This window comes from Marmota monax, unplaced genomic scaffold, assembly GCF_021218885.2.
Source record: "Marmota monax isolate L192 unplaced genomic scaffold, Marmota_monax_Labrador192_F-V1.1 WCK01_AAM20220418_F8-fsc00149, whole genome shotgun sequence".
In the NCBI taxonomy this organism is placed as follows: Eukaryota; Metazoa; Chordata; class Mammalia; order Rodentia; family Sciuridae; genus Marmota; species Marmota monax.
In genome coordinates this window covers 1,604,445-1,630,293 of record NW_026693170.1, presented here as the reverse complement: position 1 = coordinate 1,630,293, position 25,849 = coordinate 1,604,445, and the positions used below count along the sequence as shown (strand labels likewise).

The 25,849-nt window shown below is 48.7% G+C and overlaps 2 protein-coding genes and 1 pseudogene across 3 annotated transcripts in view; 2 read left to right on the top strand and 1 right to left on the bottom strand.

The window, feature by feature from the left end:
• The window catches only part of Sympk (symplekin scaffold protein), a 33,278-nt gene extending 15,436 nt beyond the window's left edge, over window positions 1–17,842 (bottom strand). Inside the window, exons 1-11 of the mRNA XM_046455481.2 lie at window positions 17,707–17,842; window positions 13,666–13,789; window positions 13,472–13,537; window positions 12,175–12,228; window positions 12,002–12,075; window positions 9,616–9,742; window positions 8,662–8,911; window positions 6,721–6,891; window positions 5,225–5,464; window positions 987–1,141; window positions 372–522 (exon numbers count right to left, since the gene is read on the bottom strand). Coding sequence (XP_046311437.1) covers window positions 372–522; window positions 987–1,141; window positions 5,225–5,464; window positions 6,721–6,891; window positions 8,662–8,911; window positions 9,616–9,742; window positions 12,002–12,075; window positions 12,175–12,228; window positions 13,472–13,537; window positions 13,666–13,770 — 1,393 coding nt within the window. The 5' untranslated portion in view covers window positions 13,771–13,789; window positions 17,707–17,842. The remainder of the gene's footprint in view (window positions 1–371; window positions 523–986; window positions 1,142–5,224; window positions 5,465–6,720; window positions 6,892–8,661; window positions 8,912–9,615; window positions 9,743–12,001; window positions 12,076–12,174; window positions 12,229–13,471; window positions 13,538–13,665; window positions 13,790–17,706) is intronic.
• Window positions 17,843–18,632: 790 nt separating this feature from the next.
• Window positions 18,633–25,674, top strand: Foxa3 (forkhead box A3). 2 transcript variants are annotated; one of them, XM_046455482.1, is made up of 3 exons: window positions 18,633–18,805; window positions 21,046–21,108; window positions 24,000–25,674. In XM_046455482.1, the coding sequence occupies exons 1-3, from the start codon at window positions 18,737–18,739 to the stop codon at window positions 24,978–24,980; spliced, it is 1,113 nt and encodes a 370-aa protein (XP_046311438.1). In that variant the 5' UTR covers window positions 18,633–18,736; the 3' UTR covers window positions 24,981–25,674. The 2 variants fall into 2 exon arrangements, with proteins under 2 accessions (XP_046311438.1, XP_046311439.1); XM_046455483.1 differs by lacking the exon at window positions 21,046–21,108 and having other exon boundaries at window positions 18,635–18,805.
• Window positions 23,106–23,226, top strand: LOC124100346 (U4 spliceosomal RNA; annotated as a pseudogene).
• Window positions 25,675–25,849: the final 175 nt, after the last annotated feature.

The following is a 25,849-nucleotide window of genomic DNA, read 5'->3' as shown; positions in this document are numbered from 1 at the left end:
AGATGGTGGTACACTGGTGTTTTCACTATGAAAATTCACTAAGGTGTACACTTCAGAGTTGTGCATTTTGCTGTACAACTTATTTTTCAAAAGCACTATTGAAGTAGGTAAAGCTCTGAGGCTCCCTGAGGCTAAAGAACCCAAAAAAAGTCACAGAGTTAGTAAGTGAAGGAACCAATCTGGTTCAATTTAGATCCCAGATCCAGGTCTGCTGGATTTCAAAGCCCAGAACCCGAGAATACCGAGTATTCACTCTATTTAAGGCGTCTGTGATTATTCACACGTTAAATGGCACACGATCTTCCTCTGCACCACCATGAGGAGTGGCTAGTGCCAATCTCTGGTCTGGGCCAGCTCCATGAGACACTCACCTGGACCCAGTCCTGCAGCCGTCATCTGTGTGGCCATGAGCCGAGCCAAGTGCTTGATCTGGGCTTCAGTTCCTGCTGACTCCACAGGAGTGTAGATGGCTTGGAAGGAGGCAGGCATGGTCTCAGGCAAATACACCATGCTGATGAGGACCTGCAGGGGGCCCAGGAGGGATTCCTTCCATTAGCACTAACTCAACAGGTACTGGTCCTGTGCCCAGGCAATGAGCAAATATAGTGCCCAAGATGGACCTATGCCTGCTCTAGGGGACTGCAGCCCCCAAGGGAGTCAGAAAGCCAGCCCCAGCCACATGGACAACAATTCAATTATCCACCCCTGGCTCTCCAGCTGGCAGACCCTCCCCTTGAAGGAGAGAGGACAGTGACCAGGGTGAGGGAGTTGGTACAGGGACTCAGAGCACCTAAAGAGGGCCTGCTGAGTGGTGGTGACAAGTGACTTCCTAAAGGAGTAGGGATGAGGTCTACCAAGGTGGGAGGGCCTGCTGGACAACCCCTCTGGTGCCATCTGGAGGAGGTGGTGAGTGTGGTGTGGGGACAGGGAATGGACAGGAAGATCCCCCACTCCTTGCCCTGGGGAAGACAGGCTGCCATCCTTACCAGATTGGCCACATTGTCAGGCGTCAGCAGAGGCTGCAGGAACTCAGCTGTGATGTCTGTGTCTGACTGGCCTGAGATCTGGGCGGAGGCCTTTGAGGTCCCTGATGGACCAGGCTCCAAGTCCTTGTCTTCATCATCTTCCCCCAGGTTGGGCTCTGAAATACGGGAGAACGAGCTATGGGCTCTGTAAAGAGCAGCGGCCCTCTTCTGGCATGGAACCCAGGTGGCCCTGCCTCCACTGGCCTTAGCATCAGCACCACACAGTGGATGAGGACCAAGGCTGTAGCCCCACCTCCAACATATAAGCCTGGCAACAACCTGCCTCTTTCTAGGCCTCAGTTCTCATCTGGGAAATGGGAATAAGCCAAACCCCCTACCTAATCACACCAAGTTCTATGAAGACAATATTATTCAGTATTAGTTTTGCAAGGCTATGGATGGAACCCAGGGCCTTGTGTATACTAGGTGTGCACCCTACCACTGATCTACACGCTAGCCCAGAAGACAAGAATAACAAAAGGTCAACCAACTAATCATTTCACAGAGATTTACTATATACAAATCTCTATTTTATTTTTATTTTTTTAAAGTTGTTGATGGACCTTATTTTATTTATTTATTTATATGTGGTGCTGAGAATCAAACACAGTGCTTCACACACACACAAGGCAAGAGCTCTACCACTGAGCCACAACCCAGCCCCCAAACCTCTATCTTTGAAACAGTATTCAACTTTTCTAGGAATGAGGAAAATACAGAAAACAAAAACCCTCAAAACCCAACAAGATGGCATTTTTTGCTTATATGATTAATAAAAAAAATCAAATGGTTAGTAGTAACAGATGTCAGAGGCAATGAAAATGTAAACACATGGCCTGGAAAAGCACTGGACAGGGCTGAGGCTATAGCTCAGTGGTAAAGTGCTTGCCTCGTGAGGCACTGGGTTCAATCCTCAGCACCACATAAAAATAAAGATAAGGTGTGTTCATCTACAACTAAATAAACATTAAAAAAAAAAAAAAAACATTTGATAGTAGATAAAAATTTTATATGTGCATGCCTTGTTGACACAGCAATTCCATTTGTAGGTATGTACCCCAAAAACTCACACGAAGGTCAACTGCACAGGGAATTCCCTGCAGCACTGATGCTATGGACAACAGCAGACCGGGTGGACACAGGACAACAGTCCTAGCCCAAGGGAAAGAAACCAATACTTTGAACCATAGAGAAAAAGTTCTATGTCATAAAGTTGTTCCTTGCCAGGTGTGATAGCACACACCTGTAATCCCAGAGGACTGAGACAGGAGGATCGTGAGTTCAAAGCCAGCCTCAGCAATGGCAAGGCACTAAGCAACTCAGTGAGACCCTGTCTCTAAATAAAATACAAAATAGAGCTGGGGATGTGGCTCAGTGGTTGAATGTCCCTGAGTTCATTTGTGGGTACCTAAAAAAATAAAAAAAGATGGTCCTTGAATTTATATCTATAAAATTGTATGGCAAGAATGTGATAAAATGTTACATGGTTATATTAACAGTTTATAAGGATCACAAAGAGTTGGCCCTGCACTCTGCAAGGGCATATATAATTCAGCCCACTGCTTAAGACAACCTAGAAAAAAATGAGCAAAAACTATGGGCACTTTGCAGAAATGAAAATGGCCACCAAACATAAACAGATACACAGCCTGGCTTCAACACAGGCTAGAGTGCAGACCCACACCAAGGACACCATTTGTGCCCAGCGAGTTTACAGTATGCCCAAGGCTGGTGGATTCACTGAAGGGTGCCAATACACTGTTGCGGTGCTTTGGAAACCAGCCTGGCAACAGCTATGGAGAGTGTAAATCTGCCGGGCGTGGTGGCGCATGTCTATAATCCTAGCGGCTCAGGAGGCTGAGGCAGGAGGATTGAGAGTTCAAAGTCAGCCACAGCACTGGTGAGACACTAAGCAACTCAGTGAGACCCTGTCTCTAAATAAAATATAAAATAGGGCTGGGGAGGTGGCTCAGTGGTCGAGTGCCCCTGAATTCAATCCCTGGTACCCCCAGCTGCCCAAAAAAAAGCAAGAGTGTAAATCTACCCAGTAGCAATGGGCACATTCAGTGCTCGGACTTTTATTTCTGAAACTATTCCCTCCTTAAAAGAAACCATGCCAGGACAGGGGCTGGCTCAATGGTACAGCGCATGCCTAGCACATGTGCTGGGTCAGATCCTCAGCACCCCATAAAAATAAGTAAAATAAAGGTGTAAAAATATAAGACATTATTTAAAAAAAGAAAGAAAGAAAGAAGAAAGAAAGAAACCATGCCAGGAGAAGAAAGAAAAGAAAAAAAAAGAAAAGAAAGAAACCATGCCAGGAGCGGTGGCACACACCTTATATCCCAGCGGCTCAAGAGGCTCAGACAGGAGGATCGCAAGTTAAAGGCCTCAACAATTTAGCAAGGCCCTAAGCAACTCAGAGAGACCCTGTCACTAAATAAAATACAAAATAGGGTAGGGATGTGGCTCAGTGGTCGAGTGCCAGAGATCAATCCCTGGCATGCCCCCCCAAACAAACAAACAAATAAATAAAAACAGACTCAAAGGAATGACTGTTTCCAGGGAAAATACAAGATACCTCTGGAATGTCTTATGATGCTAGAATGTAAGAAATGCTCAGAAAGTGTTATTGGACCAGTTAAAAGAAGATAGAAGCCAGGTGCCTAAGTATGAGGAAATTTGAGCAAGAAAATAAATAACAATGGCAACAGATTATAACGTAGAAAAAAAGAACCCATGAGCCCTTACTGATAATAAACTGCGGAGACGAAAATAAAATTCTTCCCTAGAGGAGAATGCCAACTAACAAATGTGGAAAGAAGATCTTTTTGTAAACAGTACAGCTATCATAGATTCAGACAAATATCAATGGACATTACAACTACAGGGTGAAAGTTTTAGAAGAAAAAATATTTACAGGTTCAAGGATCTCCCCCAGCTCAGTATTTACAAAGAGAAAAATGGTACTTTTTTTGGTCTTTTATTTATGGTACTGGGGATTAAAGGTAGGTTTCACATATGCTAAGCAAACACTCTACCAGTGAGTTACATCTCCAGCCCTTTTTATTTTGAGACAGGGTCTTGCTAAATTGCCCAGGCTGGCCTTGAACTTGCCATCTTCTTACCTCCGCCTCCTAAGTCATTAGGATTACAGGGGTGTGCCCCCCAGCCCAGATGAAGCTAAAGAAGAGTCCGTGACACTAGAAACCTGGCACATACCACCTTAACCAAATGAAGAAAATTAACATTATGAGTAATGGGACAACTTGCCACCACACGCCTCCAAGTCCCATGAACAGAGGCCAGGGCATGGTTTCCCCAGCATCCCTGCTGAGGGTGCATAACCTGATCCAATCATGAGGCAAAAGCACACAAACTCAATGACAGGACATTCTATCAAACTACCATCCTGGACTCTTCCTAATGTCGTTGTCACAAAGTCCAAGGAGGGCTAAAGAAAGATTAAAAGGGACCTGCCACCTGAGGTAATGCATGTTCAACATCCTGTAAGGCATACACAGGAATGTTCCATACTGTTTCTGTAACTTGTCTTTAAACTCAAAATTATTTCAAAACTAGAAGTTTAATAAAATAGAAAAATAAACTTGATGAATCAAAATAACTTTAACATCCCACACACCATTCCCAGAAATTCCACCACGGGACCTGCCCTGCACAGAAAATGGCTATACAGACACTTCTTATGCTTAACTATGGAAAAACCTAGCTAGATTCACAACTCACCCCTTTTACCAAAATTCCTTATTTTTTAACATGAAAAAAGAATCTTTGGTATATGTTCTAGAAACAAACATGGGTCATATTTAAAAAAAAAATGGTGTTAAGGAAGGCTATTAATATAACCATTAAAAATTACTTCCAAAAGAAGGCTGGGGATGAAGCTTGGTGGCACAGTGATTGCTTGTTTACATGAGACCCTGGGTTCAATTCCCAGTACCCTCCATTACTTCAAAAAGAACCAAGTACAGTAGGCGCATGACTTGTAATCCTGAGGATTCAGGAGAGGGAGAAGATGGAGACTATTTTCATTTTATTGCTTTCACTTATTATATATCATTACATTATATAACTCATGATGTTAATGCAAATTAAACACAGTTTAATGTAAATAACTGAACCTTTTAAATAGGTTATGACCCATGGCCCCCTCCTGCCAGGCCCCAGCCTTAGCTCACCCAACTTCATCTTCTTGAGTGTGGAATCTGAGTCATCTCGGGGCCGCTTGCGGGCATCCTTGCTGCTGGGCATATTGCGGGCAATCTCAGCCTGAGGTGTGCCCAGGTCCACCAACAGGGTGGTGATTTGGGCCTGGAACTCCAAGGAGGCTGGGTGCTTGAGCACACTCAACAGGTGCAACTTGAGGTTCTTGCGTACACTGCTCACCTGCGATTTGGCCAGCGTTGGCGGGAGGTTGGCTGTAAGACGAAAGGCAGAAGTTTGGCGCTGTGGACAGATCTCCAGGAGTCCTGCTAGTCTAAATTCCCAGCCCCAATCTAGGCCAGTGGTCTTGCAGGCAACTCTGAGGAAAGCTCTGTGCTCTGAGATCTAGTGTGCGGCTCTCCCCCTTATACGCTGATGCATAAAACCCTTAAGTGTACTAGTCCCCTTCACAGAGAAAAACACAACCTCCACTTTATTAAACATAAAATCTCAGGTCCCTCCATCTCTGGTCTCAATTCTAAACCCTTCCCCTGTGTAGGGCTATAATTGGACCCTCACTTCCACAAACTCCCCTTCCAATGTCTGCTGGTCACCTTGATGAACCAGTCTCCCCTGCTCGAACGCAAAAGAGGATGCCTGTAATTCTGCCTGCCCAGTGTCCACTGTCCCTTCCTCAGCCAACAACACTCCCATTCCTCTTTGAGAGGACCACCTCGTCTCCATCCTCCATCCAAGTGCAAGTGAGACCGGGGGCCACAGAGAACACAACATTCCCCTGGCCACTGTGATTGGTTCAGGGATAGGCTTATAATTTCTGCTCAGCCAATCAGAAACAATGAGCATCAGTCCTTGGACTTTTGCTGGAATGATGGGGAAGCAGGCACTCTCTTTCCCTGGCAGTTGCTAAGTGGTTGGAATGGAAGCCTGGAGCTATGGGACACCTTCTTCGCTACCCCAAGGAAAGACCCAGAAAAGGAAATCAACATTGAGAAGATAGAGCCAAAAGATGGACAGAGACTGATCCGTGATTCTGCATATACTCATGATTCAACTCCAGACTTTCAAGTTTTTATCTGTGTAGAAAAGCAGAGAAAATATTCTCTATTTCTAGATACCCATCAACAAACATTTTGCTGATTTTAGAATATATAGCCTCCCTGTTTGGAGGCCAGAGGGAAAGGCTAGAATAGAAAGTATTTCATAGACTTTATGCCATTTCACTCACATGCACTTTGATATTAAAGCCAGTTTGTGTTTCTTTTTTTAAATTTGCAGTGTTGGAGATCGAGCAAGGCAAGTACCCTACGAGTAAGTGACATCCCTAGTCCTTAAAGTCATTTTGGAACTAGGTTTCTGCCACATGCTAAAAATTACTATCTAATACAGAGAACCCTTCCCTCGTGCCCACAGCGGCTAGAGCGACAACAGCACTCAGGGCACTACCTAGCTCACATCTCTTTATGCAAGGGAAGTGTGGCCAGTGGAGAGGTGAGGGAGTGGCTCGACTTACCATGCAGGGTTTCATAGGCCTGGATCACCTCAGACATGAACATGGGTCTTTGACGGGCGATATTGGCGAGGGAGCCCAGTGCTGTGGTCAGGTTGATGGAGGAGATGGCGGGGTGCACCATGAACTTGAGCAGCTGCTCCAAGGCTGCCTTGCCCTCTTCCCACAGCACATCTGAGAGAAAGGGAAAACCTGTTAGCAGGTCCTTTCTCCCAGTCCTTTGGAGAGAGAACATTTGGGGTTTAAAAGAAGGCTGAGTCCTGATACTCAGGTGTCTAGATGTCAGGAAAAAGAAAATTAAGTGCCAGAGGTGCTCCACCACTGAGCTCACCCCCAGCCCTCCTTTTATTTTATTTCTTAAATTTTGAGATAGGACCTTGCTCACTTGTTCAGACTGGCCTCAAACTTAACAATCCTTCTGCCTTAGCCTCCTCAGCAGCTGAGATTATAGGCGTGTACTACCATGGCTGGCCTATAAGACTATGAATAAGTATAAAAATTAAGTTTTGAGAATGTTAAAGCATAGGTTTACAATAACAGAATACTAGAAATAATTTTAAATATCCATCTATTGAAAACTGACTACAAGAATTATATTGTTGCTAGGCACAGTGGCACATGACTAGAATCCTAGTGGCTCAGGAGGCTGAGGCAGGAAGATCACCCCAAGTTCAAAGCCAGCCTCAGCAGTTTAGTGAGGCCCTAAGCAACTCAAAATAAACAGAAAAAAGGGCTGGAGATGTGGCTCAGAGGTTAAGTACCCTTGAGCCACATCTCAATCCCTGGTACCCCCCCACCAAAAAGAACTATATTGCTGAATTTTGAATACATACATATATACACACATAGACAAAGAGCTTACAAGTCTCTTGTAGCACCACTATCCTTAATCCAGTCCCTAACAGTTAATGCTTAAAAAGTTTGGTAGGTAAACATACTGAATTCCATATTATTTGAAATAGTAAATAAAACACGATGTAAATGTTGATTGACAGAGAACTGCTTATCATAACATGAGGCCACCACATCATGGAATATTGTGGAGCATGTGAACGTGGTTTTGGTAGGAAAGGATGTCATTCATATTGTTTAAAGAAGTTGTTAAATGATACATAAGAATAGTTAGTACTTACAGAATGCTCTGATGCCAGTCATACTATCTTACCAAATCCCATACCTATACCCTAAAGTAGATGCCATAATAATGGTCCCCAGTTTAGCAAAAAGGAAACAGGCTCAGAGAAAGAAAGAGTAAGTCACTTGCCCAATGGAAAAGCTGAGAGTCAAACATAAGCCACGACACCCTAATGTCTTTCAGCTGAAAATATAAAGCATGGTCTTGATTTTGCAAACCAAAAAGCAAACACAGCATCCCTGGAAGTAGTCTGGAAGAAAACCATGCTCTTTCCAGTGTTCACCTTCCTTCCCCACTGGGGAAGGGAGGCTATCCCCCACATCCCCAACCCATATCACTTGCCAGTTACAGCATACGAATGTACTACTTTAATAATTCAATTAAGAAAAGCATGAAATAACTGACATTTATTAGTATGCACTCTCACAGAACCTCACTCAAGCCTGTTTAAGAAAGGAAAGTGTAGTTCAGAGAGGAGTAACTGGCTCAGCCATATGAGGAAGTGGTAAGCAGGATTGAAGCCTAGCCTCAGGGCTCTTAACCGCTGAATTACCTGTATTATGTTGTCTTCAGAAAGTAAAACAAAAGCAGGGGCTGGGGTTGCAACTCAGTGGCAAAGCGCTTGCCTTGCACATGTGAGGCAATAGGCTCAATCCTCAGCACCATATAAAAATGAATGAATAAAACAAAGGCATTGTGTCCATGTTAAAAAAAAAAAACAAAACAAACATTATTAAAAGAAAGTCCGGGGGTTGGGGGGAAGGGTGCCAGTGTGGACAATGGCAGCAGAGGGGACGGGCACCACTCACTGTACTGGATGTAGGGGTGGTCTCGAGGGATGCGGTCCAGGCTGATGTCATGCTCCTGGCGTCGGGGTACCTCTGAGTCAGCCACGCGGGGTGACAGGGTGACAATGAGGCCCTCTACAAATTTGATGGCGTGGGTTCGTATTCCATCATTGTCAGAGTCTAACAGTAAGATGATGTCCCCAGCCATGGCAGACACCATGTCCCAACAGGCTTCCTGGAGATCACTGATGACCCGTGACTTCACCATCCACTGCCAGAAGGCCAGGGAGGAATAGAAGACAAAGAGAGGGACAACACATCAATCACCAGCACCTTGCACTATTCCTAGAGACCCGTGGATGACGAGGATATTCATCTGGTTAACAGTTACTGAGTCCCAACGGTCCCCAGCTCAGTGTCAGGTGATGCTGAGGACAGGACCCTGTCTGGCTCTGCCCTGGTATGATACGCAGTAATAACCCTTTGTCTTCAGATCCTAAGGAAGACAAGGGAGTAACAATGCTGACCTCAGGGTGGTGGTGATTAAATGGCCTCATTAATTTCACTGACACCAATGAACAGTTCCCTAGTGTGTCCTCTTCATATCCCAGCCTAAAATCGATATTCACATAATTCTTCCATCAGGGCCTGGTTCCCTCACTGGGCTGAGTTCTGTGAAGGCAGAACCTGGAGTATCTTGGTCACTACTGTGGCCCTACAGGGATGGGCAGAAAGGAGGTGTCTGGGAAATGTTTGGTAAATGAATAAATGAACAGATGGGTGGAAATAAGGATGGGTTAGCGGCAAATTCATGACCCAGAAGACAACACAGATCCCTTTGTTATCTAGTCCCATAGACCAAAAGCACATCTTGACCATCAAGAATCTGGTCTGACCCTGGTTTGAACTCCAATAGATTAGTCTGTAAATCAGACCATCAGATAGGATGCCCCTGGATGGGGAGGGAGCGCTCACCTGCAGGGCTACTTTGTAGAGCTGGGTCATGGTGAGGATGGCCTTCTTCACCACATTCACATTCTCGTCCCTCAAGAGCATGTTGAGGTTTGCAATCAGTTTCAGCAATAACTCAATGTCTCGTTTGCTGGAGATGGAGGAAAAGGGGCAAGGTCAAGGTAGTGTTAGGGCAGGTTGTGGGAACCTGGTATCCTGGCAGAAAAGGAACTCAGGGCCCAAATCCCAGGGAACAGGAATGGAGGTGGCAAGGTCAAGGACTACACCTGCTTTGTTTGCCAGCAAATCTGGAACCACAGAACAATGTTTGACACCTCTGGTCTGAGCTGCCCCTGAACCCTCCATCTTGGTTGATCCTGCAATCCCCTCTCCTTAACCCTCTTAAAGCCCTGCTTTTCACGTGAAGAGTTATAGAGAAAGACAACTGTGTGAATTTGGGCACGTGACTTTACCTTATTTATAGTAGTAACAGTACTTATTGTATAGGTTGCGAAAATTGCAACACTAAAGTGCTTAGAACCAACCCCTGGAAAGCATTAAATAAATACCATCCATCAGTGTTACTTAAATCACTTTGTTTTATACATTCATTAGTCTTGTTTATTTAAGTGGGCACCCTATCCTAGTGCCGAGTACCAGTGGGGTCACCTTTGTTAACACAAAGAATAAAAAGTCTCAAACAACCAGTCGATAAACAAAAGAATTTAAGGTGGCCAACTCATAATGCTCAGCACATATGATTCTTGCAGTATATATTTACAATGTGAAATTAAACATTAATCAAATCAGTAAAAAAAAAAAAAAAAAAAAGAAACGACTTTCAGCTCCACAAAGGCAGGAACAGCACCTGGCTGTACTCACTGCTGTGTCCAAACTCATTTCACCTCTCCAAACCTCAGTTTTCTCTTCAATTAAATGGTCAAATAACTAATCCACAGAGTCAATGTTAAGGATCAAATATCGGAGTAGGTCTAGCATTTAAACAGTGCCTGGCAAACAGAAAGCACTCATATGGGCTATTTCACTTTCTTCTGGTCACAAAGCATTGAGTTAATGTCTAATGATTCAATAAGTAAATGACCCAACTTAAACAAGTCACTTTACCATTCAGAGCCTCAGTTTCCCTTTCCATAATAAGAGGGTACCGATAGTACTCTCTGAAGATTACAGATGAAAATTGGAAGGACCCAATGCTGTACAGGCAAAAGCATCCTGCGATTACTGTTAAGATAAAATTCATTTACTTGTTCCACAAATACACAGTCAGTCTCTGCTAGCTCCAACTTGTTTCAGGCAGGCCCTGGAGATATAGTGGCCAATAAGAAATGTCAAGCCCTATTCTTGCAAGGCTCATGTTTCTGCGGGCAAGAAAATTACTAAGGTAATTTCAACGAGTAAAAACACTACAAAGTGTAGCACAGGAGGAGCGTAGAGGAAAGGGGGCAGTCAGGGCTTTCTGAGAGAGACCCAGGAAAGAGCATACCATGTGGCTACCTGGGGCCCAGGGTCCACAGGAGGCACAGCAAGTGGACAGCCTGTGATACTCCCCAGTGCTTTCTGAGGAGCAGAGAAGGAGATGGAGGACAGGGAGGGAGATGGGGCCAGGTGAAGAGTTGGGCTTCAACCTAAGTGAGACGGTGGGCCAACAGGTGTCTGAAAGTGGGTTTAAAAGCTGGGGAGTGGTGACATCCGATTCATGTTTTAGCAGGATCACTCTAGCCCTCAAGTGCAAAAGTGCAAGCAGGGAAGGAGTGTGGTGCTTCCCCTCGGGGGATGAAATGCTGTGGAACTAAATTGTAAATGTACTAAATGCCACTGAAGAGCTCACTTTAAGACAGCTATGGCCAGGTGCAATGCTGTGCACCTGTAGTCCCCGCTCCTGCAGAGACTGAGGCGGACTGCTAGAGCCCAAGAGTTCAGAGCCTATGGATAACATAGTGAGACCCTGTCTCTTAAGAAGAAAAAAATAACAATAATAAAACAGCTAAATTTTTTTATGTGAATTTCATTTCATTAAAAAAAAAAAAAAGAGTCAAGTCAGTAAACAGGAGACAAAAAGGGGACCAGTGAAGTCATCGGGCAACAGGGAATGGTGCCGTGGCCCAAGGTAGGGCAGAGGAAGTGGCCGAAAATGACGAACTGCTGCATGGAGCCCAAGAGCAGGGTGACAGCCCCCACTCACAATGAGAATGTGAAGTGCAGGGGAAGCTGAAGAATCACGTGTGGCCCCCGAGTTCCCATCTTACTAGGTATTTTGGGGAGAATAAGTGTAAACAGGAGGAAGAATGAGTCCAGGAAATGGAGAGTGGGACCCCAGGGCAGGCTCCAGGCCAGACCAAGAGCTGAAGAGACTAATGCCACCAGGGATGGCCCTGGCGCTGCCCCATACCATGCCTCCTCGATGAAGCCAATGACAAATTTTCGCACTTCAATAGACTTGTCTGCTTGGAAAGCGATGATCTCCTGCAATGTCAGAGAGAGGACGGGAAGGCGGGTCAGGCGCCAGCAGGACCCCTCCCCTCACCGCCTCGCCCAGGAAGTTGTCCAGTAGTTCACTCTCACATCCAGGAAGTTGTCCAGTAGTGTGGGGTCTTTGTTGATGATCAGCTCCTGGACCTGGAAGGAGATTGGGGTCGTGAGGAGCATCAGACATACAAAACCAGGGTCCAATCATTGCAGTCAGAAGTAGGGGGAAAACAGCATGGGGTCAGGCAGCAGAGAAACTCAGTTCAGTTCCTGCTCTGCCACTCACCACCTGATCTTGGGCAACTGGCTACCCCTTCCCGAGTTTCAGTCAGCTACTCTGTAAAATGAGACCAGAACCTTCAGCTCACAGGTTTGCTGGGAGGCTTCAGTGAGATCCTGCAAGGTACAGGTCCTGGCAGGTATGTGGCAAGGACATGACGCATACGAGGCTGAAGGAAGGTGGGCAATGCCCAGGCCTGACCTTCCTGAGGTTAACTGCCTATTAATTCTCCCCACCTCACACTGTCACCATTCAGCAAGCATCCTATGACCGTGGGAACCCATTTCCCGAGACCCTGGTACCTGCCAGGCTCTTTAGAGAAGCCCCTCCCACAGATTTCCTCCTGAAAACCTCGAGCAGGCACAGGGCCTCACTCCACGGTTCAGGAACTGTGGGTAAGTAGCCCCACATTCACACCGCTGTCAGCAGCTCTACTTCAGAGGTGGCACTGGCTTTGAGGCCACACCGAGCCAGAAGCAGAATTGAGTTTCTTATCTAGGCAACCTGACCCCATGATCTCTGGGCGCCACCGCCTCAGGTTCTGCTCCATGCACAGCCGCTCAGCTCGTGCCCTCCTCTGCCTTTCGCTCGTCTCTGTGCCCTCAGCATGAGACCCTCTCCCTCTCATTTGGTGTCCTCTCACCACCCCATCTTCCAGGGCTTGGCTCAGATGTCCCCTCTTCCAGAAAGCTCTTCCCGAACCCCTCCACCCCAGCCCTGGCTATCGCTAGGCCAGGAGATCCCTGGGCTTCTCCAGGCCAGACCTGCCTCTGGGTCACCACTGTTTGGTGACAGGCATGTCTTTCCCTCTAGACTGGACACTGGTAGAAAGGGAAGACAAAGATGAAGGCTGAAGACCTGGGCCCAGAACCCGGGACTGCACCAGCTCAGCTAGAGCGCCACACTGACCACATGGACTCTCAGTTCTGCTGCTGTGTGTTCAGTGGCACCGCCACCCCCATGGAGCCTCAGAGAGGACTGAATGAGAGCATGCGGCCCGGCTGAGCTCCTGGCAGGCATCTACCAGGAGAGCGAGAGTGGGCACCAGTGTTCTCTCTTCACAGGCTCCCAGCTCCCCACACTTGTCCTTCCCGGCCAGGACCCTGCCCCCACCTGCTTGAGCACTGTGATCTTTGAGTCGTTGGTGATCAGCGCTGCCTGGTTCAGGAGATCCACCACCTGAAAAGAGGGGAGATGGGTGATGAAGCTGGCTCTGCCAGCCCCTTGTACTCCCAGGGTTGTCACCTGGGGTGTCATCCAGAGGCCTATGATGTGCCTGCCCGCTCCCAGCCCCTTGCCCTGCTCACCCTCTCCGAGGTGGTCATGCCATCAATGGCTGGCCCCTCCTCTTGTGTGAAAAACTGTGATGCCACGCTCCGGCGGGTGACACTGTCCCCACTGCCACTTGCCATGGCTGCTGTCAGGTACTGCCTGCAAAAGAAGGGGTTGGCTCAAGCTGTAGGCCCTTGTAGAAGGGCTGGGACAGACACTCATCCAGACGCAAAGGGCTCAACCCTCCTTCCCACTCAGCCAGCCTTCTCCAGGGCTAGTCTCTCTGGCTTATGTATGTGTGTCACCTGGGGGACAGCGAGGTCTCCCAGGTCAGAGAACTCTAAGCCTCATCTCTCATACTTTACCCACAGCAGGCTGACCACAAACAAATGCTGAACAATGACCACATGAACACCCAGCAGCCGCCTCACTGACCTCTGCCTCCTGTCTCTACATCTGGGCTGTACTGTGGCCAGACAACAGAGTAAACTTTCCAAGACAGCTCTGAGGAACCAAGACCCGCCCACAGCAGGGACTCGTTACATCAGAGGAGACTGCTAAATCTATCATGCTTTAGGCAGTCTCTGGAGTTCTACAGGGCTGTTTTGAAAAATGAGGGAATGTCTATGGCATCTTTCTTTCTTTTGTTGTTGGTGGACCTTTTAAAAACTCATTTATTTTTATGTGGTGCGCAGAATCGAATCAGTTGCTCACACATGCAAGGCAAGCGCTCTACCACTGAGCCACAATCCAGCCCAGACTATAGCATCGTTTAAAGTCACACTGCAAAACTGTGAAATGATTTCATGTGGAGAGCAATCACAGATACCTATCAACTTCAGTACCACTTACAATAGCAAACTGCTAGAGCAGACAAAGTGCTCTCAAATAGGGGGCTGGCTGAAAAAGACGGTGATTCACCAGCATAACAAAGAGAGACTATGCAGATCTAAAGAGGAAGAAGGGAAAAAGTAAAGGGAATGAGGAAAATCTCTGCACAGAGGATGCACATGCCATGTGAAAACCGACAGAGGAAAAGACGGGGTTCGCCATGCCGCTCCCTCTTCATCAAAGAAAGAAGTATGCATATATGATGAAGGAAGAAGACAGAAAAATTGCTGGGCACGGTGGCACATACCTGTAGACCCAGGTACTCTGGTACAGGAGGATCACTAGAGCCCAGGAGTTCAAGACCAGCCTGGGCAGCATAGTGTGACCCATCTCAAAAACAAACAAAAACCTCAAAGGATACACCAAAAAGCAAAGGAGGAAGGAAACAGAGTAAAAGCAGTTGGGTGGACCTCAGCGCAATACACCAGGAGGGAGGGAACTCACCAGGAAGGACCCCTGGCCTGCTGTATAACATCCACACATGCCCTTCGGGCCACTTTTGTCTGTTTCTGTGCAGATACAGAGTGACCTGAGGTGAGCCCAACTGTATACAGAGTGACAGTGCTTACTCCCAGGGTGTTCTGAAGATGAGTTCGTGTACACAGTGATCACTAGATAAGGGTAACTATTATTGTTGTGTACATGGAAAAAGATCTGAAGGACACTGAAATTCATAATAATTCGAAGAGGGTGAAGATACATTCTTAAAAAGAAACCCAACACGTCGTCCATAGTAGCCACTTACAGCAGGAACTGGCATCCAACAGATCGCCCTAACTTCCCCCTGCCGATTACTCCTGTGTCTTTCTGAGTTAAAACCAAAGCCCTGACCAAGGTCTGCAAGGCCTGGCTCCCCTCCTCTGTGCTCATCGCCCTGTGAGCATGCCATGCACGTCCTTCCTTAAAGGTTTCCCGTCTTTTCCTTCCCAGCTGTGGCTACCAACTCCCTCATTTCCTGTAGGTCTCCACTCAAATGTCTCTGCAGTGAGCACTTCCCTGACCACCCTACTTCAAAGTCAACCCCTCCACCTTTGTCACTTAATCATCACCAACATATTACATGTCCACAAGCTCCAAGAGGACAGAGATTTGTTGGTGTTTGTTCACCTTCCATATTCCCAGCCTGGAACAGTGCTTGGCACCTAGTAGATGTTCAATAAATACCTGCTGAATGAACTAACACTCCTGTCAAAGAACCCCAATCACTGGGCTCAGTATTTCTGCCCTTTGGTTCTAGAATACTTAAAAAATGAAAGCTAATATTTAAAGAACATTTTCTACCTGCTCAGTGTAATTCTAGTGTATGTGTTAATTCACTTAAACCTCATGACACCAACTCTGAGTTAACTTCATTCTATTTTCTTGGTGCTGGAGATTCAAAGATACTGTTTAATTTTCATTTACAAATTATGAAATCGAAGGCAGGGAGGTAAAGTCACTTGAACGATGGCACACAGCTAGTAAAAGGTAGAGCTGAAAATATGTATACAGAATCGTTAACTTACCACTATGCTGTATCATTTATCCGAAAGGAATTTCTTCACCTCAGTATGTTCGTTAAGCCAAGAGGCAGGACCACTTTACAATTAATATACTGCCAGCCCAAATCAGAACATAATGAACCCTCACATTCTTTTTTCTTTTCTTTCTGGCACTGGGGATTGAACCCAGGATACTTTAGCACTGAGTCCCATCCCCAGCCCTTTTTATTTTAAGACAGGGTCTCACTAAGTTGCTTAGGGTCTAAATGCTGAGGCTGGCTCTGAACTCAGGATCCTCTTGCCTCAGCCTTGTGAGTTGCTGGGATTATTAGTGTGTGCCACAGGCACCTGGCCCCTCCATTCTTTTCATAATACATCAAGACCTACCAAATTCTTTTACCAATTCCTTTTTCTTTTGCTTTCTGGTTTACCTTTAAGTTGCTATTTTTTAAATATACATTTCCCCCTATTTTGTTGATCCTCAGTATCCCAGGGGGATTGGCTCCTCCACCACCTTGGATACCAAAAACCCATGGATTCTCAAGTCCTTTATATAAAACGGTATAGTTTTTACATAAACTTACACCTATTCACATACATACTTTAAATCAACTCTATTTACAATCCTGATACAAGGTAAAAACGCTGTGTAAATAGTTGAGAATGCCAAGGAAAAAAGTCTATACATGTTCAGTACTGTCACAATACCCTTGCCCCCAAATATTTTCAATTTGAGGTTGGTTGAATCAACAATGTGGGACCCAGGATAGAGGACTGACTGTATGCTGTACAATAATTACTATTTTCCATTTTCTTGAACCCATTTTGCATAATATTTTATCTGCAGATGTATCTTGGGTTTCTTTTTTTGTTGTTGTTTGTTTTTTTGCCAGTCTTCTAAAAGAAGAACATTTGGGATGTTTGTAGTCTTTGGCTATTACAAGCAATATCACTGGTCGCCCTCTCTACCCGTATACTCCTTAAGGAGTGGACTGCCCCACTCCCACCTGGGAACATGACTACTTCCCTATTATTCCAGAGTGGCTCTGGGAGTACTATTCATTCATTCAACAAACATTTACTGGGTATCGCCAGGATGGTGGCCACTGTGCTGAGAACACAGCGCTGGCTGAGACACACTTGTGCTCAGGGAGCTCATGGTCACAGACACAACCAGAGAGCACACAAATAAAGGTCTAACAACAAGTCAGGCCGTGCGTGACAAGAAGGAAAGGAAGAGAGGCCTATGAAAACACTGAGCAGGCGATTTCGGGGTGGAGGGCGGGAAAGGAGGGTTTCGCAGAGGAAGTGACGTCGGTGCCGAGACCCGAAGGATGAATGGGAGTTAGCCAGGCAGAATGGGTAACAGGATGTTGCGGGCAGAGGGGACAGTCGGTGCAAAAACCCTGAGCGGGAAGGCGCGTGGCGAGTTGGAGGAGCCGAGAGGCGGTGCAGCTGCGCTGGGTTGGGGCGAGCAAAGGCAGAGAGTGGAGGTCGACAGGTGGACACGCCTGCGGGCCCACGGTGGAACTTTACCCGAAGGCACTAGGGAGCCAAAGCAGGGTCCTGAGCAGGGGAAGAAACGGGGGCCTCGAACGCCACTGCGCCCCTCTCCTTTCATGGGGCCTCCCTCCGCCCGCTCTCCGGCCTCTTCAGGGCCCCTCCTCCCTTCGTCCCCAGGCCCTCACGCCGCCTCCCGCTCACCGCGGCTCCGGCCTCCGACCCCCTCGCGCCCCCTCAGCAGCGCCTCTTCGCAGACGCCGCCACCGCCATCTTCCGCCCGCCGCCGTGACACTACGCACGCGCCCCACACGCAGGACCGCCGGGAAATGGAGTCCAGTCTGCGGTCCGCCCCCGCCTCTACCTCGTGCCTCGCGGGCTGCCTTCCGCCCTCCCCCATCCTCCTCTCGGTCGGCCTCCATTTCCGGCCTTCGAGCGTCATGCCTTCTGGGAAATGTAGTCTCTGGCAAAGGCGCTGGGCGGAAAGGGGGAGTAAAGGCTTCTGGGAAATGGAGTTCGCGGAGCTTCGGAGTCCTGGACGGCTGGTGGGGAGGCTAGTGGGGAGGCTTCTGGGCGAAGCTCATGGGTCTTGGAGGTGGTCTGTTGCCCTGATGGGGTCTAAGCAAAGGCCCTGAGCCGCTCCACCTTTGAGCCTGACCCTATACACAGTCTGAAGTCTTTACAGCCGTCGGAAGCCTCAGTGTCGCTGTCGGTCCCATTGGAATGTGGGCGTCTCTGGCTGGTTCTTATAATAGCATACAGGTCCCTCCGCAGGCCATAGTGCCCCCAGCTCTCCTTTCCTAGGTCGTACACGCTGGGCTCTGGCTTTTCTCTTTCTCAGGTCCAGACGATGAAGCCCTCTGGGGTAGAAGGGTGCTCCTGGATGGTTCTGCCCTCCGGGTCCTCAGTAGCAGCAGTGTCTCCCACCCGTAGCTCCCTCCCTCTTCATCCATCTCTGGCTCTCGGATCCCAGGGCAGCGACTCCCGACGTCTGAGGTCGGTGTCCTCGCGATCCCGCAGGGGGCGCCCCAGTCCGAGCGCGCCGCCCTCGGGGAGGCGGGAGGGCAGCCCTGGGCGGGCAAGGGCGGGGGTGTCCCGGCTATAAAGCGTAGCCGTCTCCCTCGGCGTCCGGGACAGCGGGACCCCGGGCAGTCGGACGGGCGGGCGCGAGAGAGCCCGAGCACTCGGTTTCCCCGGGCCGGAGCCGGGGCGGGTGGGGGCGCAGGACCGGGGGATGCTGGGCTCGGTGAAGATGGAGGCTCATGACCTGGCCGAGTGGAGCTACTACCCGGAGGCGGGCGAGGTGTGTCCTCGGGGACCGCGGAGCGGGAAGGTGGGGGGCAGGTATCGGGCTGTGGGCTTAAGTGGGGGTAGGGGCCGTGGTGTGTGCTCAAGGGGCCCAAGGAATCTAGTTGGGAGTCGAGGAGCTAGGGACACGGAGACCAGGTTTGGGAGTTAGGGACGCGGGACAAGGCTGGAGAGCGCCTTTAGGCAAGGCTTAGATGGGAGGAAAATTTAGACAAGGGTCAGGTCGCATCTTAAACCTGAGGGCCGGGTGTTGGGCCCTGAGATCCGAGGGATTAAAATGAACAATCCTAAGGCAGGAATCAGAGCTCCAGGGTAGGCGATAGAGCAGGAGGATTTCGGGAAATGGGGTTCGAAGGAAAGGGGGAAAGATAGGGACTAAGAGAAAGAGGGAGTCACCATTAAGGGAAGTCTGAGGTGGAAGGGAGCCAGGGCTAGAATACAGTGTTGAAGGTGGGAGTGGAAATCAGAATTGGGGTTCAGGGAAAAGGATCAGCTGGTAATCTAAGAAAGGATCAGAAATGGGGTTGGTGGTTCAGGGTAAGAGAGATTCTCTCCAGATGTAGTTTCCCTTGGGGAGTCTGAAATAACAGGTGGCCTAGATAGACCAGCACTCAGGTCGTGTCAACATTGGGGACTAAAGAGCAAGTGATGTGGCCATCAGCATCTGCAGGAGAGGTAGTCAGTCCATCTTCACCCCCCTGCCCCCATTCATCACCCTCAGCAGAGCTTACCCAAATCGGAGGCTGGAGGATTTCAAATTGTGCCCCTCCTTACTCCCCCAGCCGCCAACCTCCACGTTTCTAAAGCCCCCATCAAGCCCCATTTCAGATGAGGCTTCCCAGAGTAGGGGGCAGGGGCATATCCTAATTCCTCAACCTAAGCCCACAGAAAGTCCTTTTCCAAATCTGGCCCATATTCCTCTTACTGCAAGGACTCTTGCTTTGCTCACTTGCTCTATAATCGAGATTGTGAGATTGGGGAGGTTGTTGTGGGGGTCTGGACATGTGTGAGCCTGGAATGGTTTGCAAGAAGTCAAGATCTAGGGGTTATGGGGCGCTCTGGTCTGGTTTTGAAACAGTTGAGTGGGATTCCTGGATCCCCAGGCTTGCAGGGCTTGGCGTGGTGCCTGGGAGGCGCCAGTCCTGGGTCTGGGGAGGTGTGAGGTGCACTTGGGTTGGGACAGGGCTGTCTAGGGAAGGGACTGGGAGCATTGAGAAGTGGAGGGTGGCTGGAGGTATCAGTTCTATGATGGGGAGAGCAGAGACCAGGGTGGGAGGTGGAGGCCCAGGTAGTGGGGGATCCCAGCGGCATCCTTGGAGAGCTCCAGGACTAAACAGAGGATTTAAGGTGACCAACTACAAATGAATGTTCCGGGGATACCTTAAGAAGTAAATGTTGGGGGGTGGAGGACTAGGCAGGAAGAGCTATAGTTCAAACAGATCCAAACTGGGCAGTCTGGAGGTGATCAGCATTTGGGGGGGTATTTTGGAAGAGTAGACATATACAGGGCTGGACCTACCGTCTGAGGGTCTCCTGGCCTTCCCATCAGGCAAACACCCTTCATCCTCTTGGGTCAGAACAATGGGAGAGACACCTGCGCTCAGCCAGCCACAGAATTGAGGGTCCCCAGATGGCCTCTTGTCCCCTTCACCCTCCTGCTGGGTGAAGTAAACACCATGAGAGCCTTTGGATCGCTGTCTGGAGGGAACATGGAAAGTTCTGACCCTGGGGTGTCCCTACTGGTCCAAGGTTCACGCAGATCAGCTGACCCAGTTGCTCCCCCATTTTAAAGGTGGGAAATATGAAGCCTCCCAAAGCTGGCTCTGGGACTAAAAACCAGGCTTTGGTTTCCCACTGTCTCTCTCTGCTCCCTGTCACACCCTTCTCCAGAAACAATAAGGAAATGAAAGGGGAGAAATTGCAGCCTCCTGGGTGGGGGTGCAGGTCCCTTGAGGGCTTCCCCCCAATCTCAGCCCCGCCCTGTAGGGGGAGATCCGGTTCAGACCCGGACATTAGGGGTTCATCCCAGTCACGGGCGTGGGAAAGCCTAGGGTGGATTAGAGCAGCTGGAGTGCTTGAGGTCAGACCTCAAGGAGGACTTCCGGGTGGGTAGTGAGCCAAAAAAGGAGGGCCCTGGGGTCCCAGAGAGCTCAAGGAGATTTAGAAACTCTCTGCGGATCCACCTGAGTCCAACACCTTTCCTGCTCATCCCTTCCCTTATTCTTGAGAGAGCAGAAGCTGCCAACCTGGGGAAACCAGTGCATGGACCAGGGGAGGAACTGTGGATCCAAGTTCAATGTGAGACTTCTGGGGAGACAGAGATGCTGAGGGAAGGGAGATAAACAGATGCGGAGATGTGCTGCAGGAGGAAGGGTGGGCTGGGAGGGGAGATATGGGGGTGGGGGAGCTGGGGAGGGAGGTTGGGGAAAAATAGATGGGGGGTGGACCATGGGGAGAACAGACAGCGAAAGAAAAAGGAAGAGGGTAGAGAGACCCGGAGAGGAAGAGGAGTACACATACACCAAGAAAGGGAAAAACAGACAGATACACGGACTGGACCTTGGGGCCAGCAGGATCCGGATGGTTTCCACTAACCCATAGCCAAGGTGACTCTAGCCAGAGCTCTAGCAACACCCTAGCACCCTGAGACCCCAATTGGGACAGACTGGGGCAGATGGAGGTCTGAGGATGAGAGGATGGAAGACAGTGGGTGAGCTGAGCTGTGGGTACATAAAGAGAGGCCACCGTGTAGCACACTGTGCGTTCACAGTCTTCCCCGGACTCTCAGCTCCAGGAGGACAGGCACTTCCACCTGTCTCCATCTCTGCTTTTTTATTTATTTTCTTTTAAAATTTTTTGAGGTGTAGATGGACCCGATACCTTTATTCTATTTATTTATCTTTATGTGGTGCTGAGGATCGAACCCAGTGCCTCACTTGTGCTAGGCAAGCACTCCACCCTGAGCCCCAGCCCCAGCTATTTTATGTGTGTGTGTGTGTGTGTGTGTACTTTGAGGTGCTGGAGAGGAAGCCCACAGCCTCAAGCACTTTTCCATGGAACCACATTTCCAGCCCTTGCTCTCTGCTTTTATTGCAAGATCCACGACATAGGTCTGGGCCTCAACTTTTCAGCTGTAGCTGTAAAAGCTCAGAGCATCCTCACTGCACTTCCCCCAGAGTGTGGGTCTAAGGACATGAGGAGCTGACAGTTCCTGGGAAGTGCTTGGAGCGGTGCCTGGCACAGAGGTGGCTGATGACTACATGTTGAATGGATCATTGAGTGACTGTATAGACGGTGATTTTGATTTTGGTGCTGGGGATTGAACCCAGAGAGACTTAACCACTGAGCAATATCCCCAGCCCTTTTTATTTTGTTTGAGACAGGATCTCACTAAGTTGCTTAGGGCCTTGCTAAATGGCTGAGGCTGACTTTGAACTTGCCATCTTCCTGCTTTAGCCTTGTAAGTCATTGGGATTACAGAAATGTGCCACCATACCTGGCTACAGGGCGATTTTAAAATATGCAGAAAAACTACCATATTTCATTGAGCTAAGGTGCACTTTTTCCCCATTTGAACATTTCTGAGAATGGGTTATGTTGTATAATCCATGATATCTAGTGATTTTTAACTGTGTTTTTTTTTTCATTTATATTGACATATAAAATAATGCTATAGCTTACAGTCAAGTGTTAGATTTGATGGTACATAGAAATACATATATTAGGTAAAAATGTGATTTCTGATCTTTTTTTTGGGGAGTGGGGTGAGTACTGGGAATTTAACCCAGGGCACTTAACCACTGAGCCACATCCCCAGCTCTTTTTATTTTTTTATTTTGAGTCAGGGTCTTGCCAAGGTTCTGAGGCTGGCTTTGAACTCACGATCCTCCTGCCTCAGCCTCCTGCTACTGGGATTATGACCAGCACCACTAAGCCCCGCTGATCTTGATCTATAAAAACAGTAATTTTTAAACTGACGTGGTGATGTGTGCCCATGGTCCCAGCTACTTGGGAGACTGAGGCAGAAGAATCACTTGAGCCCAGGAGTACAGGGCCAGCCTGAGCAACAGAGTAAGACCTCTCAAAAACAAACAAACAAACAAAAAAAAACCCTGTAATTTTATAACTTAGAAGATTGATAAAGAGCTATACAGATGATTAGATTATTAGTGATTTATATTAAGTACTTATTAAAATTGAAAAGTACAAATTTATTAGAAAAATTAGTTTCTCAATTGACTTGGTTAATTTTGAGTGATTTCTCGTTTTTTTAAGTCAAAAAAATTGATTCTGAAAGTTTCGCACAGTGGCAATGTCATAGCCAATGACATTTATCTGAGGTATGACGATTGCTAATTGAAAACAACTTTTCCCAATATAGTCAGCATTGGCAAGTCTTGATAGTCTCTACAGACACTGAATTTTTCTAAAAAACTGATTTTATTTGGTTTCAGGATGTCTCTACACTTTTAAAATTTACTGAAGATGGTAAGAAGTGTTCTGCTAAGGTTTGCCTAGCATATATGAGGCCCTGGGTTCCATCTCTAATACCATATTTTTAAAAAAATGAAGATTGAAACTGTTTGGGGTTCTGTGTATTGATATTTACTATATTCAAAATTAAGATGAAGAGATTTTTAAATATATATATTAAGTCATTTTAAATTAACAATCATTTGTTAATACAAATAACATGTTTTTATTAAAGCAACTATATATCAAAACTTTAGTGAGACAAGTGGCACTGTTTCACATTTTGCCAAGTCAAGTTTGGCTTGATAGGAGAGCTGGAGTCTCATAGCTGCTTCTCATAGTCCCATCTTTTGCAATGTCGCTTGCCATGGAACTTCTGGAAAAGTCCACCGGACATCGTGAGATGGTTCTGAACATGGTTTTGACCTCATGGACACCCTAAAGGGTTTCAGATTTCCCCAGGGTGTCCCTGACCACAATTTGAGAGCCTCTTCGAACATGCCCTTGATAGTGTGGGAGCACTGGGGGGTGGGGTACAGAGCTGGTGTACAGGGAGGGAGAAGAGACTTTGAAAGACAGCTGCCTTCAGAGGGAGATAATGACGGAAGAGGTTTTTATAGGAGGTGGACAGGCAGCGTGGACACCTGCTAATCCGTTGCTGACCAGCAGCATGGACACCTGCTAACCCTTCCCCCTATCTCTTTCTCTTTCCGCAGGTCTACTCTCCAGTGACCCCAGTGCCCACCATGGCCCCTCTCAACTCCTACATGACCCTGAACCCTCTGAGCTCTCCTTATCCCCCTGGAGGGCTTCCCTCCTCCCCACTACCCTCAGGACCCCTTGCGCCCCCAGCTCCTGCAGCGCCCCTGGGGCCCACCTTCCCAGGCCTGGGTGCCAGTGGTGGCGGAAGCAGCAGCTCAGGGTACGGGGCCCCGGGACCTGGGCTGGTGCACGGGAAAGAGATGCCCAAGGGGTACCGGCGGCCCCTGGCTCATGCCAAGCCGCCATATTCCTACATCTCACTCATCACCATGGCCATCCAGCAGGCCCCAGGCAAGATGCTGACCCTGAGCGAGATCTACCAGTGGATCATGGACCTCTTCCCTTACTACCGGGAGAACCAGCAGCGCTGGCAGAACTCTATCCGCCACTCTCTGTCCTTCAACGACTGCTTTGTCAAGGTGGCACGCTCCCCAGACAAGCCGGGAAAGGGCTCCTACTGGGCCCTGCACCCCAGCTCCGGCAACATGTTTGAGAACGGCTGCTACCTGCGTCGCCAGAAGCGCTTCAAACTGGAGGAGAAGGTGAAGAAAGGGAACGGCGGGGCCACTGCCACCAGGAACGGTACAGCGTCTGCCACCTCCACCACCCCTACTGCCACAGTCACCTCCCTGCCCCAGCCCCAGCCTCCACCCCCCGAGGCAGAGGCCCAGGGAGGGGAAGATGTGGGGGCTCTGGACTGCGGCTCGCCCCCTTCCTCCACACCCTACTTCACTGGCCTGGAGCTCCCCGGGGAGCTGAAGCTGGACGCGCCCTACAACTTCAACCACCCCTTCTCCATCAACAACCTGATGTCGGAACAGACTCCGGCACCTCCGAAACTGGACGTGGGGTTTGGGGGCTACGGGGCTGAGAGTGGGGAGCCTGGGGTCTACTACCAGGGCCTCTATGCCCGCTCCCTGCTCAATGCGTCCTAGCAGGGGGATGGGAACATGATGGTGGGGTATGGCTGTGGTTCATGCCAGCAGGCTCTTGGGGCCTGGTCCTTCTGGTGACATGTTGCTTGTCCCATTGGCTAACACCTCGTTTGGTCCATTACTTACTGTGATGATCCACTGGGTACTGTGATAACCGCCATGGACATCTTGGTGGGCCCGTGGGCTACTGCGAAGACTGTCATGTTGATTGATGTTATGGGTTGATCCGTGGGGTGCTTTGATGGCCGCCATCTGGGACAACATCTTGGGTGGCTCTTTGGATTCTGTGATGGACATTTTGATGGACACTTTGGGCACAGTGGTGATATCATTTCAATGGCATATTTGGCCCATTGGGGGCTCTAGTGTCCTTGGCCACCATCCTGCATGACATCTCTTTTGGCCCATGGGGTATTTGGATGTTTACCTGTGGGCCAGGTGACACCATTGTGCACCAGGATGACCACACAGCCCCGCGTGCACCATGTGGTCGGTTGTCTCTTCAGTGCGGGTTGGGTGGGGGATGGAAGGGAGAAGATTCCTTGGTTCTCTCTGAGGCTCATCCCCCACCCTGGTCCAGGAGACCCCAGAAGTGGCTGGTCAGGGTGTGGGGAATTTCTACTGAAGTCTAGTTCTTGCCTGGGAAGCGGGATACTGGCTGTGTGACCATTAAAGGCACCGTGTCTGCCTCTCACTGAACGTTTCTTTTCCTTGGCGGGCCCTGCAGAGCTTGAACACCTGACTTTCTGTTCCCCTGTCCCCTCTCCTTTCTGCCCCCAAGAGCTGGCTTCCTTTGGGGGAAGGGCTGAGGGAGGTACTGACCTGACCTTTGGCTCTTTGCTGTCCCTGACCCCAAGGACAGTTTGTTC